This window comes from Manduca sexta, chromosome 17 (assembly GCF_014839805.1).
Source record: "Manduca sexta isolate Smith_Timp_Sample1 chromosome 17, JHU_Msex_v1.0, whole genome shotgun sequence".
Lineage (NCBI taxonomy): Eukaryota > Metazoa > Arthropoda > Insecta > Lepidoptera > Sphingidae > Manduca > Manduca sexta.
Genome location: NC_051131.1, coordinates 4957401 through 4972829, shown reverse-complemented (window position 1 = coordinate 4972829; position 15429 = coordinate 4957401). Strand labels below are relative to the sequence as shown.

The 15429-nt window shown below is 32.6% G+C and overlaps 1 protein-coding gene across 2 annotated transcripts in view; it reads left to right on the top strand.

Moving 5' to 3' along the window:
• The window catches only part of LOC115454511 (patched domain-containing protein 3), a 47173-nt gene that overhangs the window by 24014 nt on the left and 7730 nt on the right, over window positions 1-15429 (top strand). For both annotated transcript variants that reach the window (XM_030183243.2, XM_030183250.2), the window contains exons 2-3: window positions 14344-14620; window positions 14971-15188. In XM_030183243.2, coding sequence (XP_030039103.1) covers window positions 14344-14620; window positions 14971-15188 — 495 coding nt within the window. The remainder of the gene's footprint in view (window positions 1-14343; window positions 14621-14970; window positions 15189-15429) is intronic.

Sequence of the window (15429 nt, the reverse complement as noted above, 5' to 3'; positions counted from 1 at the left end):
CAGAAGAAATGTAGTTTCCTATTAGTGGCAAATTTTTCAAAATCCGTTTAGTAGTTCATAATATTACAGCGTTTAAACAAACTCATCCCCTTTATAATATTAGTTCATTATTTATTTATTAGTCTATTTTCGCAATACCACATTAATGATTTTTCAGAGTAAAATGTTTGCACATAGCGTTCATATATTTTATTTTAAATAAAGTAATTACAATTATTTCCCTAGAAGAGTATAAACGACTTAAATTTATATTCGACATAACCAACGAAATTATAATTTATATCTGCATACGCGTGCCACTCAAGAATTCCGGATTTACCTCCATGGCCTACTGCTTTAGCCAGATTCACTTGGCCCGAATAAATTATTCGTCTTTTGAATTAAACTAAGACATTTTTTATCCTCGTCATTGCCCACTCTTTGGAAATTACAATACTTTTAAAGGTTTTTGTCAAATAAGTGATATGACGAAACATGACTTAATCAGTTAATGACTAACATCGTATAAAAAGAAAGAAAATTTAAAAGACGTGCAAGAGGAAAACGAGCGTACATATTGAACGCATCTTTTTAATAAGCCACGTGCAAAGGTCGAATTAAAATAGGGCCAACGTGCATAACAATAGAGATGTTAGAGTTGCGGAAGAAACATAAGGAAAGCCCAATGAGTCCCGAAGCCTCGGCCCAACCTCGCGTTCCATTTGCCTCGAGAGACGGCCTTGAGTGCGACCTCGTTTCGACTCTTCAAAGCCTACCAGTCACGTCACGATTGTTGCAATTACGTTTAGAATACGAGTAATTGTTGGAGAAACATGTCTCCGGGTATGCAGTAAATTCTAGAATGCGGTAAGCGTGTGATAAAGCTATACTTCGTCACACGCCGGTATCATACTTTCACTGCTCAATTCCGTCACTTAGTGATATAACGTAGCATTTGTTTTCTTTATTAGATTGTTGATTCATAAATAAGCAATTCGATCTTTATGTTCACTCATTTATTTCAATATTCACGTCATGTGCGTGATATTTGGTAATAAAAATCTATATAATCTGGAAAATATGAGCGCCAAAGCAATTGACCTTCTGTTTAACTATCACTTTGTTATAATTATTGTAACGTGGAGTGATATCGTAACAGTTCAGTACTTCTTAAGAGTTAACCACAAATGCTTATGACCTTGCTCATGTAAACTAATTGTCTATAATAATGTATAATCCATAGAAACGAATACCGGATATAAACGTTAACCATAATTATCAGTTTTTTTTATAGGAATTACTCCCACTATGTAGTTTCCGGTTTTTACAACGTCACCTTGAATTCTAGTTAGACAAAAATATATTTTAATACCGCAACAAGATGACTATCAATCAGGGAAATTAGGAAATGAGTCGATAATTTTTTTTTTTCTATACGAACTTAATGAAATAGATCGATGTATTTTTTCGAGTTGTATTTATGCCGGTGCTTTTATCAGATGCAATATATTGCCCATGACTAAGATAGTAAATACAATTATTAAAATTATACTTATCTAGCATAACTCGAACGTAACTCTGGAATCATTGTACAGATCAGAGAAAACATGTTTCGTGCTGATATAAGAACACGCAATATTTGCCTACAATACAGAGTTAAATAATTTCACCGTCGTGATTAAACAGCTTTGACTAATATAAGTATGTTCTAAGGCTGAGCTGATATCGCGCTACTGAAGCTGTAACATCTAATACTTATTGTTATAATGAATAAGGCGTAAAAATAAGTACTAAGATATTATATAAAAATCAAAGCTTAAATATTGAAATGCCCTGTGTATTAATTGCCATAAAGAAGGTATCGCAGCAATGAATTTGTCATTATAAAACCAACTTCATCGCAATTAATGAAATTAATCTTTATTGTGGTCACAGCAAGGGAGAATGTCAAACGTCATTCGTTACTAGAATTTGTTACACGCACCAACATGACAGCACACGCGTCTTTACACATTGTCATTTGTCATACACGGTGTGTACGGTACATTACAAAATCTGCGCGATGATCAACTTTATTGCCGGGCATTAGCATACGTAGCGTTACTCATTGTGGTGAGGAAATTGGTGCCGGCACATCACACTTGTACGGTCAGCCATAAAAGTAGTTGAAAAAAATCAAAACTTCACAACGCGTATTCACGTTAAGTTAAATTTAATCTCTTTTAATTTATTTTTGTAACGTAAAAAGCAATTTTGGTAAGAAAATAAAAGTGTATAAGCGATTTGAAGTTTTGAACTTATTCAGTTATTTACGTTTATTGTACGAAAGGTAACGCGTCTCAGTCTAAATACTTTGAATCGCAATTCTCTGAATTAATTTCTAGGATGACCAATATAAAATATATAACAAAATTTTCAGTGGATTGCATAAATTGGCTAGCCTGATACCGTACATACTTATATCATGAGATGAAAATATTCTTAGAAACTAGCGACAACTTCACGTCACTATGTATAGTATTCATACCGTCAGAATAAATAGATATCCACAATTTATAACTATATCAAGGGGACTAATGCTTTAAATACTTTCATCTAAGTAACCTCTATACAGGCCTTCGTAATAAACGTAAACGCACGGCTCTTTCGCAATATTAAACTATACTGAGTGATACATGAAGGTCAACTCCTAATAATCAAGTCCGCCAGGGAAATTGAATGTTAAAAAGTTCAAAATAAATTGAGGCGGATATTTTTTTATACGTTCATTTCCGTGTATTTTACTCGTGTCAGCATTTTATATGTTTTTCTGGGTGTTGCACGCGGCTTCGTGCGCGAGAAGTCTTTCCCGTTACAAAATTTATATCTTAAGCGATACATAGCGCCATCTGTAGGACCGCCCGCGACTTTTACATGAAAAACCAGAAAAAAATTAGATGTTTTGCACGGGAGCTATTTACCGGTATAAAGAGTATTCTACATGTTAATCCAGGATGTGGTCTATTCGTACACCGAATTTTATCGCAATCCGGTAATTGGTTACTGCGTTTACTTCTAACAAACATTCTTACAAACTTTCAACTTTTTATTGTTTTAATAATTTATATAAGTTTGGTATATTTGCAACATATACACATATTTACACATAAATATATACTTTTACAAAAAACGTACCAATTTGATCACGTCATATTCACGGTAGAAAGGTCTTTTATAAACTGCTATTAACAAACCTAATTTCAATAATATTTCAATCAATAAGCTTGTTATTCTTATCAAACTGTTTCAATCACAATAAAACAGGTTTCGTTTACATTCAGATTATACTTCATTAAAGTCGAACAATACAAATTGTTGACGAAGCGTAAGTTGCAAATCCGAAACCCGTATAGAAATATAAGACTATAAATATAGTAGGTAACGGGCCTATTCCGACTAAAGACGCATATACGTATTTTTGCAATAATAGGCATTGCAATAGAAGTACAGCTTTAATAAGCGTGTACGTAAGAGTTGCAATAACAGGCGTTATAATCGAAGAACAGCTTTGGTAGGGGTATAGGATAGAGTCAAAAACCCTCTATTTACCTACACAACTATCAGAATTGTTTGATTATCTATCGCCCCTAATTACAAATAGACGGATTCGCCCCCGTACACGAAATAGGACCCTGTCACTATATGTTTATTATACACCTAAATGGATAAATACATTTGTCTACATAATATTTATAGTAGGACGAAATAAAATGTAAACAAGAATGTCTTATTTTCAAATATGTATTTAAAAACTTTATTTATTTGTCAATTTCGCCGAATGGGAATGGGACGGAACATACTTGGCGAAAAGTGGGTGCCCTAGTTGCGCCTCTGCATACCCCTTCGGGGATAAAATGCGTGATGTTATGTATGTATGTATGTATAATTTCGCCGAATACAATGGAGAAAATTTAAATGTGTTCAGATATCTGTATGGGCACTACATTTTATTTTTTCCGTTTCCTGCAGATGGAATATATTAATTTATTACTAATAAATAATTTTAAATCTATATATGAACTGTAATATTTCGTTGCAAACAAAACCTTTTGAATCTTCACACTTCATCCAATATTTATTTGAGCGTATAACTACCAATACAATCAATTATACCGTAATAAACATGTACGCAATAAAAATTACAACCGACGACGCCAAGAGCCTTACTAACCTAGTTTTTTAAATGATTTCCTGGTATTTAAATGGATGAGTGGTTTTTGCAACAAATTCTTGACATTTCTTTCATGCGGTGATATCAATCGCTTTTTAAATAGATAACAAAGTGATTTAAAGCATATTTTGAATATAAATAAATATTTTGGTCATTGAACTTCAGAGTGATCAACATATTACTTAGTTGTAAATCTATACTATAGTCTAGTATACATAAAATAGAAGACGTCAAATTGGGTGCTAAAATTATTCCGCACTGCCGAAAATGGTTAGGAAGTACACCGGCTGACTCCAGAATGCGCTATGCAAACTATAAGTTACTAATCGTGGGCTTTTCACTATTTGAAAGATTGTTGGTACTCAGTCAGATATAAATCAGACTATCTATTACCAATTAACGAAATGATGCCTAATATTGTAAACTTAAATAAAAGACATCTCTACTCACCATCTTATACTGATCTACAAGATTATGTGAATTAGACACAACTTTATTACGAAGACATTGTGAAAATGATATAATGTAACCTATTCAACCTGTACAATTTTCTATAGTATTAAGGTTCCGTCAATATTAACTCTACTACGAGTTCTGAAAGCAGTTTTCACCAGTTAAGAACGGGCAAAAAACTCTAGTGTTGATAGACTTGCCATTAATAATACAAAGAAACTTCGTAAAAGGCACAAAAAATACCTCTAACATTCTATTAGGCATAAACTACGTAACCATAAATTACATAATTGAATGTCCATGCATTATAAGTATAATAACCTCTCCGATTGCATTATTTACGCAATTACTGTCCACATTTCCGAGGGCCACGGTGTCATAGGCGATAATGTTGCCTCGTTCCAAAATAATACGAATATAATGACTATTCTTTGTTTTGTTCTCAATATGTATTTAGCTTTTAATTACCGGCACGCGACGTTAACCAACTGGCTAAGTGTGTTATGCGGTGTCACAATAGTCGCTATTTATTATGATGGACCAACGTTTGTTACAAATTGTTTTGAAAACGGCAACCTTCGTGCCAATTGGAAAGTGATGGGAAAATAAATTGTTCTACTTCAAATAAGTACTTTAAATACGTGTAAATGTATACTATTATGTGAAGCTAAATGTTCTTTGTTTTTTTGAACACGCTAATCTTAACAACTATTTGTCGAAATGGAAAAATTCTTAGTGTTAGATAGCCCATTTATCAAGGAAGACTATAGGCTATATAACATTATGTTATGATCAATAGGAGCGGAGCATCAATGACAAATGTTCCAAACACAGGGATTTTTTTCCGTTTTGAGAGTTTCCGTTGCGTGAGCTGCGTAAACTCAAAAACTATCCTACGAATTTCGATGAAATTTGGTATGGAGATAGCTTGAGACCCTTGGAAGGAGATAAGCTTCTTTCTAACCCTGGAAAATAAATAGCGGGACTTTTATCCTGGAAAAACTATTTCACGCATGCGTAGGTGCGAGCAAAAGCTAGTGATGAAAATAGACTAAGCAACCATAAAGCCTATAAATTATTTATACTGTATTAAATCGTTATTATTTAATTGTGTAGCGTTAATGCCAACTATCGAACGCTAACTAAGCTAACTGCGTAATTACCTAAGCAGGATACTTGTGTTTAATAAGTTTACGCATAGCAAACAGTTTGCTCGTCCTACCGATGTTACGTGCGTTATCTTGAATTAAATAACAAGAGGTCAGTTTGCTATTTGTATTTACCAATCCTTAGGTTATACATAGATTAAATAAGCACCTACCTACTTAATAAGATCTTAACATTTGACAAGCAACTTTCAACTTAAATATCATGAGATTAGAAAAGTGAAATTTCGCATACCTTCCATTCTTCGCATGAGTTCCTTATAATATGACGTAAATAAGTACATAATATAAAAGATTTTCGCAAATATATATCCTGAGACAGCAGCAGTGGCGAAGGGTCCATATTAACCCATTCCTACCGGCTTCCCTTTCGTAATTTATGTAAAATCTAATTATCATTAGAACGATTTACAGACCGCATTTTGCATATGATTAATTCTTATGTTGTGTCGGGTTCGGAAATTTTCACCCTTCGCCACTGGAGAGTAGAAACATTCCCTATGAGACATTGATTTAGACAGTAAATATTAATAAAATGAAATTCTCTATCATATACAACATCCACACAATTAAATATGCCAAAATCACATTTAAATACCTTTCTTGCTCTTATTAAATAGCACTAATAAATCACGCTCGGTGTTTGTCATTGCTTTGTAAACACACTTCGTCCTAAGCAACTTACTTCGCATACATATATGTGCATTTTCCGCATACATTGAGACTCAAGCTCCAAAAGGTTGAATGATTCATTCTAGAATATATTTACGTTGACAAGGAAAGGTAATCGTGTCTCATCAAGAGACAATTAGTACTGTCATTAACCTTAGACTTTATAGTACGTATATACTATTGTTTCATTCACAATTATGGTATTTTACTGTAAATTCAGTATGTATTTAATTTGTGCCTATGTGTGACCCATGCTTTTCCTAATACTTTTATATTTTTTATGTGTGTTGCGTATTGATAGAGTTAATTTTGGTTGTCTTATGAATATAGAGAAACTGAACGAATACTTTAGAAATATTACGTATTCCAATTAAATATATCTACCCTCAAAATGCTACACAAAAAATACAATCGTTCAAATATTATTTTTTATTTTATTTATTTTAATAGGTAATATTTTATCATTATTGGCGCCTTGACAATTCTTATTACCTATTAAATAGTTATAGGTGGCTACCTATACTTATGTAGTCAATATGAACGAGGAATATACAAAGTTACGGTCTATTAACAAAGAGAAACACTACAGATAGAACATGATACTAAAATAGTTGCTAACGTACCTTGTGATTTCTCTTCAGCCTTACCTTTTCTGTTTTCATCTCACTTGAAAGAATAAACTTACACTATACAACGCAGTCTGCGTTTATGTCTTCAAAAAACGGCGTACTAACCGTATTTTTAGAAGCTATCTATTCGAAATTTATAATAAAGAAAATAAAGATTATATTTCTGCAATAGCTTATCTTTATTTTGGCTGTTTAAATTTTTTATTATGTCGATATTGTTTCTTTCTTTATTTACGAGATTCACAAAACTGGTTACAAACAATTGAAAATTCCTAACATAGTCTTACTGATATATTGTTTCGATAATTCCATGATGAAAAGGCCATTAAAATTATACATTTCATTCAACTCTGCCCCGCCAACATATCAAATAAAGTATAAAATAGGTATTAACTTTCATTCAAAAGACATTTTCCCACATACACTGTGAAGGTCATCAAACATTGATTTGGCAATAATTATTATCAACTATACGACAAATTCAATCGTTTTAACAATAAGAAATCAACATCTCAAAGGTTTTATTGCGATTTGGCAAGATCGTAAGAAAATTAATATAGTTGCGAAATCAGTCGCCGATCCAAGTTTGTACTAAACGGATCATGTCGACTGACCTGTGTCAAGGATCTGTTTGATAATAAGCTAAACGGCAATTAATAACCCTTGCTGTATTATAAAAAACCTTTATGATTTTAAATGATCTGAAATCATAAAGCCATCTGCGGTAGGTCAAGGCGTGTCAGTCAAATTGTAAAAGGTAAAAATGGATGTCATTACAGTGGTTTGTTACATCGCCAATGACAAAATAATTTCAAAATTATTATAGCATTGTTTTTTTATGAATTTCGCATCTTTTCTCACAATGTAATACTGTATGCAAATGTGCTATATCGATTTGGCTTCATCCTCGTTGTTAAATGTTATTTCATAAATTACATGACTGATCGGATTAAATGGTGTCTGCATTTCAAAACATTTTGTATAATATCGAACATTCGATTTTGTTTTCAAATAAACGATACCCACGCAAAATTAATTGTAGGTACTATACACATTGCAAGTACTGCAGTTTATTCACACTAATTTCCTCCTCATGAGAATATCATTGGCAACATATAAGCTACTTTACATTTGGTCACCTTCTTTCAACATTCTAAGATTTTATTTCCTTCTTTGCTTTCGTCACCATACATCTAATGGCGATGTAGTTAGGCTACGAAACCAGTTAGTTATGTAAACTAATCCAAATGGGTGCACAAGCTGCATCTCGGCCTACTTCTGGGAAACCGAGATATGTTACACTTTCTTTTCTTTGACAGGAAATATATTCGATTTTTAACGGACTTAAAAAATGAGCAAAGGTTCTAAATTCGTCGCGTATTTTTTAAAACATTTGTTGCCTCAGAACTCAGTCATTTAATTAACCTTTTAGAAAATTCTTTTTTTTTTTGAAAGAATATGCTTCAATATTGATCGCATGTTTTTTTTTCAAAATCAGAAGTTTGGTTTTTAAACTAAAAAAAACGGAGTAAGCACGTCGTCCAAGTAATCTAAATTACTATTTTTTGTTTTGTTTTATACAACTTGATTGAATACCAGCAACAACTTTCTTCTTTATGTAAGTTACTTTATTCTACATCCAAGATATTTTTTCTTCTTTACAAAAAAAATGGCGCAATTTAAATGTGACATATAGCCGACCTAGGATTATTCAGGAGCAATCAACGGTCCGCGATGACGTAAAGTGCCGTTGACCGGTTCTGCTTACTTTCACAGTGTGCAATGGTTGATGTTATAGTCGTAAGGTGCAATACAACCTACATTTTTTATTATCATTATCTTATGTAGTTGGATTAGTTGCTTACATCGGTCTCTAGTTATCCCTCTATCCTTAATCTTGATGATTTAGGACAATAATTTTCTCTTTCATAGCTTTGTTAATTTAATTTTTGAATTGTATAAATGACTTAATATTTAAAGAAACTAAAGTACTTTAGAAAGTCGAAACTCAAGTTTTTTCTTATTTAAGTCTTAATATCTGAAAAGTAGAGCATAGTATATTTGATTTCAAACATTATATGACACATCCAGTTAGACTTTTTATATCAATAAAATACAGTACATAAAAATTAGCACTGTCATAGCACAAGGCCGTGTTTATTTTTTACTTCCAAATAGCAAGTTTTTGTTCCTCAAATAACACACTTAGTGCAACGACCTAATGACTTGTTATATAACGTGACTACGTAGAATTCCTAAGGACAGTTATGTCAACTAAACTAGCTATTGAACAACTTGTGTTTTGGTCGAAGTACAACAATCACTAGAACATTGAATGTTACTTCTCGATGCTTGACTGACGTCTAGGAAGAACTCATCCAGTTTAATAAAACTCTTATAGGAATTAGGCGTGCAAGTGAAAGGTTGCTACGCATTGCCGGTCAAGGAGGTCCACGCTTCGTGTTCCACATGCGAGTGTCAAAGATTGCATACTTTTATACGTTTTTATAGCAGCTCATCAAAGGCTTCGTAAACAACACACCTTCAATCCTTATCTTAATGACTTATACAGGGTTACTTTGACATTGCGTTACTAAATGAAACCATTCTTGCAAATAATACTTTACTATAAATTACTCGAACCGTATATGTAAAATTAAAAGTGTAAGTTTCGAACAACCAAATAACAAAAAGCAATTTTAATTTTACGCACCCTAATGCCAATACTACTACTACTCTAACAGAACTTATAGCAGCGGCATCATTACACAAAACTACTAAAAAAATCATAAGAATAAAGCTGATTTGTAGTGAAAATATTCATTATTCAAAGATGATTTTGGCACGTAACAAAGGAAAATTCGAATCGGCATGTTAAAGCAATATCAAAGTTACCCTTTAGGTGCAAAATAACAATTTGCCGATATTTTTACATGCTGTTAAAATTTACAGATGAATCTATAAAGTTACTTACTTATATTGTTCGGTCTAGTCGAAATATGTGTGAAATTGACCGTGCAATAAACTGTATTAACGTATTAATTAGCAAGGAAGCCATAAGGAAACGAAGCAGGTGGTTATAGCTTTGGTGTTCATTGTTCAATATTTTTTTAAGTAATATTAGTGTTATGCTGTTATTAGTTTAATATCTTTTAACTGCTTACTGCATATTTTTCGACACATTTTTCTATTGATAAGCCTAATAGAAAATCTTTCTTTCTCGGCCTCTTATCTCTCCCGTCTACCTGATTTTTTAAATGGCATATTGCTTATACACTGTTGCTTGCCATTACTCTTTCTATACTCGTGGCCAATTTTCTCCCATAATGCGCGTCACGCGCGTCCTTAAAGCAAAATATCTATACATGTTGGCCGTTTCTATTCGTGTTTAATTCGCCCATCATATTAATTAACGTTTAAAAATTCATGGATATCGTAATGCAACTTAAACTTGGTAATTATGCTTCCAAAGGTCAGCAATAATGAGATTTAGCTGCTTCTAGTTGCGTTATAACAAATTATAAATTGAGGTTTTAATTAGCCGATGTTAGGTTGTTAAGATGCAATGTTTTATTAAAACACATCAAATTTCTATGAAATTTATAACATACTTGATGAAATCAAATATGTATCTACTTAATACAGTATCTTCTATCGCCCAAACCAAATTAAACCTTAAATTAACCAGTCTAAATCTAACCAAATTTTAATTTCTACACACAATTCCTTTTCCACAATTTTAAAAAGATAATTTAAAACTTGAAAATATATTAGTCACCATTTTAAGCAAGGATATGACACGTATTAAGTTTTGCGTCAGCGTTTATGGATTACGATTAAGTTTTGCAATGAATCTGATTAAAGAAAGTTGACGGCCACGAGATGGCCTCTGTTGATCGAATATTACACGCTTTTTACGATAAGTAACTGTCGCTTATTTTTTCCTTTTTGATACCATAAAACAGGTATTGTTTATTGTGGTAAACTGTTAGTTGAGGGTACTATGCTATATGACAATAATTTCCGAAGTATAACTGTGAGTGCATTCCTTTTTACAAAAAAATATTTTACACAAACACCCATTTTATCCCTGAAGAGTTAGGCAGGGGCGTAACTGGCGCACCCATTTTTTGCTGTGCGTATTCCGTTCTATGATGTGATAGGGGGCAAGCCTATCGCCATATCATAGAAAATAATTTAATTCGTTAAATTTATATTTATCATCTGAAGCTTAATGTTAGATAATTTATCGTGACTCGCATTTATTAGACCAGATTCTTTTAATATTAAATTTAATGATTTATAGATTGTTTTTAATGTTAACAGCTTAGAAGGGAAGCGAAGATCCTATTCTATACCCTACAAAGAGAACAAATATCACGCGAAAGGAAATTCAAAATTTAACACGCAAGTATTAGCGTCATTACTACTCTATTTTACTGTCTTGACAAGGTACTAAATAACCAAGACGCGTCCGACATTCGTTCTCGCGAATTTACTTAATGCATGTAGGTCATGTTATTTGTCATCAGAACACCTCGTCATAAAAGTATAGCTTTTACTATATTACTATTGTTTATTGATTAGGTATGTCTACCAAGTCTAGTATTGTGCCCGAGTCTGGAATTGTACTTAATTAACGGTAATAGACTCTTTATTATATGGAACCTGACATAGCTGGCGAAATTTGGTTGTGGTGGACCTTTACTTGGAAAAGGAAAAGGCATTAATGATATGTATATATGTTTTGGCAACAACAACTCTTACGGAGGATATGGACTTGTTTCGTGATATAAGATTGTTAATTTTAGATTGTTAAACCGAAATCATAAACCACCAAAGAATAACGAGCGCCAGAACCGCAAATGATTGTTCATAAACTCCAAGAGATTATCCAACCGTAATTCACAGTAATAATCTTCTATACGGACTGTTATTACACGATTAAATTTAATACATCTATTAAGTTAACCCCGTTTAAAAATATTATAACAAAAGAATGAATGTGTATTGCATCAAATTCTCTAAAAATAATTTTATTCTGTCTAGAGATTGGGGAAATTGACGTAATACCCCGAAATATTAGTGTAGATATATTGGGCAAGAAACAACAATTTTAATGAACAAATAAAAAGACTCGCCTATAGGTGATACTGGGGTTTAAAAACTTTAATCAAAAAAATATTTAACGCGCGTGCATTCAAATGGAACCAACACAACTATTAGATCAATGGGTGAACGAAAAAAAAATTATGGATCGATACCCAGAGCGATTGAAGCACTCAAAATGAGTAATCACTTATGAGTAACCAAAGGTGAACGAACGGTATGTACGAACAAATATTGTTCGAGACCTTTCAACTGCCAATGTTGCGTGCACATCCTGTGTAATTACCGTGATCACGAGTGTAAAATTTGCAAATAGATAAATGATAACACTTAGAAATCTTTGTAGGGTACGGGAGACTGGCCTCAATGGCCGAACCAACCGCTGTTCACGTACACTTAACGCTTTTAATATCAATACATAATTGACTTGAATTTATACAGGGTCATTTTGACATTGCGTTAATAAATGAAAACACATACTCGTCTTCACTTTTGCTGACATTGTGCCAAAAATTACCCATTAATAACAAATATTTTCACCAAAAATCCTGATTTTAGTTTCCTGATTTTTTGCTAATTTTGTAGTTTAATGCGAATTTGGCGTGTGCATGATTATATTTGTAACTGAAAGTATGATGCTGCCGCTGCGACGAATTATCTTAGAGTAGTAATAATGGCAACAGGGCGCGTAAAATTTATGTTTTCGAAACTTACACTTTTTTATTTTACATCTACGGCTGAAGTAACTTATTGTAAAGTGTTATTTGCAAGTAGATAAGTATGTGGTTTCATTTATAGTCCGGTCAATCTAGACCTAAAAATGAGAGCGAAGCTACATAAATTCCCATCAAGCTGAAAATCAGTAAGGTTGTTAAAAATATGATTAAAAATAAAATTTGAAAGTTTCCCATCTTTTCCCTGTATGGAAAAAAATATTCAAGGTCAAAGGTAAAAAAAATAGTTTTTCGCGATTTTCAGCGAAACGGTAAGTTTTATCATAAAAATATCTCAGACAAAAATTGTAGATCATAAAATAATTTATGTAGCTTCGAATGTTTAAATTGACCGGACTATTAATAACACAATGTCAAAATGACCCTGTATATCTACATGCGGCACCGCCCGCGCGAAAATGATTTCTGGAATATTTAAAGATAAAAAGTAGCCTATAGCACTTAGGAGTAATGTATAAGTGAAAAATTCAAAATCGGTTTACTAGTACCTGAGACTAGCGCGTTCCATGAAACAAACAAAATTTTAAGTATATTAGTATACATAAATTTTACCTCCAATATAGATAAGTTGTAGAAATGAGATAAATTTATTATATTATTATACTTTAAATTTAATCGATATACGTAATCATTTAAGGAAGCATCGATGCATTTTTATTTAATGAATTATGTTATATCCGGTACAATAAATTTATAAAACGAAAGTTTCTACGATTTTACTCGAAATTATACATTAAAGACATTCTTGGTAAACGTTAGCAATCCATCATAGATTCTCTCGTCGATTAATGAAAGGAAGATTATAAAACACGCAGTATTTCGAAAACAACGATAACATGCCTCTGATTCAACTAACCATGAAACAATAATTAAAAGTTTCTTTGTTTTCATTACTTCATATACCTCTCTATGCTTACACACGTTTGTTATTACGTAAATAAAAAGTTCTGTAATCTACATATATAATGTTCAATCAAAATTTGATTGAATGAATTTATATTTAAAACGGTCGAACATTGTCAGGATGTCTTAAAATATTTCGATTCAGAGCATCAATAATTATAATTATTTTAATCAATTCTAATAATTACATAATAAGGTCATCGGTCTGGTATTGCTCTTGCTGCTACTGTGAAACTGACTTTTTGGGCTCGACTGTCAAACTGAACTGTTTCAAAATTAAATGATTAAAATTACATATATCCAAAACGACGATAATTCGCTCTCTATCCGATTACTTGGATATTGGCCTACGCTTTTAGTCTAATTTGGTATATTTTTTAATTTGAAAAATATTAATCAACTATAGCAAAATACAAAACATATTTCGTACAGCAATAAACAAGCCATCCAAATCAAAATGTAAACAAAAATATATTTTTATTTTCCAGATGGGTTGCAGGATGACCATAGTCGACGATGTTCTGAACCGATCCTTCTACAAACTTGGTTTGGTTGTGGGGCGACAACCTGGCTACTTCATTATAATACCGATACTCCTGTCACTACTCATGATCACTGGATACCAAAGGGTTTACTACGAAATGGATCCGGAGTATCTATTTTCGCCCGTCAGTGGACAAGGAAAGCTGGAGAGGAGAATCGTGGAAGAACACTTTAAAGTCAACTATACTCACAGATTCAATGTTGGAAGGATAACCAGGCCCGGTAAGTTAATCCCTGCTCCTAATATAAATTATTACGATGTCGTAGCAAAGATATCTAGTAACAAAAATATTTAATATGAAGCTTGCTTACTCAAACATCAAGAACCACACCAAATCGATATCTCGAGGTCTTCTGCGGTTTTGAAGTTATAGTTTGTGTATTTAATCCAGCATAACCGCTGGCTCATCCTTGACCAGTTTAAGATTAAATCTCTAAATTACCTCATGTTACATCATAGCATGAAGTTATTATGATATCTCACCTACCGACAATAAAACGAAATGTAGTACTCATTTTAACATAACAATTTTCACTAGAATAAATTTATGAAACGTCTGATAATTCAACAGGGAGGTTTGGCCGAGTGATAATCGTGGCTAAAGATAACAATACAAACATGCTGCGAACCGAGGTCTGGAAGGAGCTGAGGCAATTAGATGAACTAGTGCAAAACGTCACAGTCACCATGCCTACCGGAGAGACGTTTACGTATAGAGAAGAGTGCGCGCGCTGGGAGGGACAGTGTTTCGTCAACGACATACTGAACGTGGATAAGATTATTGGCGAGGTAAATATGATTAACTATAATAACTTCAGAGTCCGTTATGCTAACGCATACGACTTTAAAATTCAATTACATTACATTATGGTGTAAAAAGGCTCATGTTTAAGACTGTATATATTATATTTAATTTAAAGCTGTACACAATAAGAATTTTATTTCAGATTTTTGTAGGTATAGTTTTAAACCCTCATGTCAAAATATCAATGGTCAAAATATCGCAACCTTATATTTTTAACACAAAATA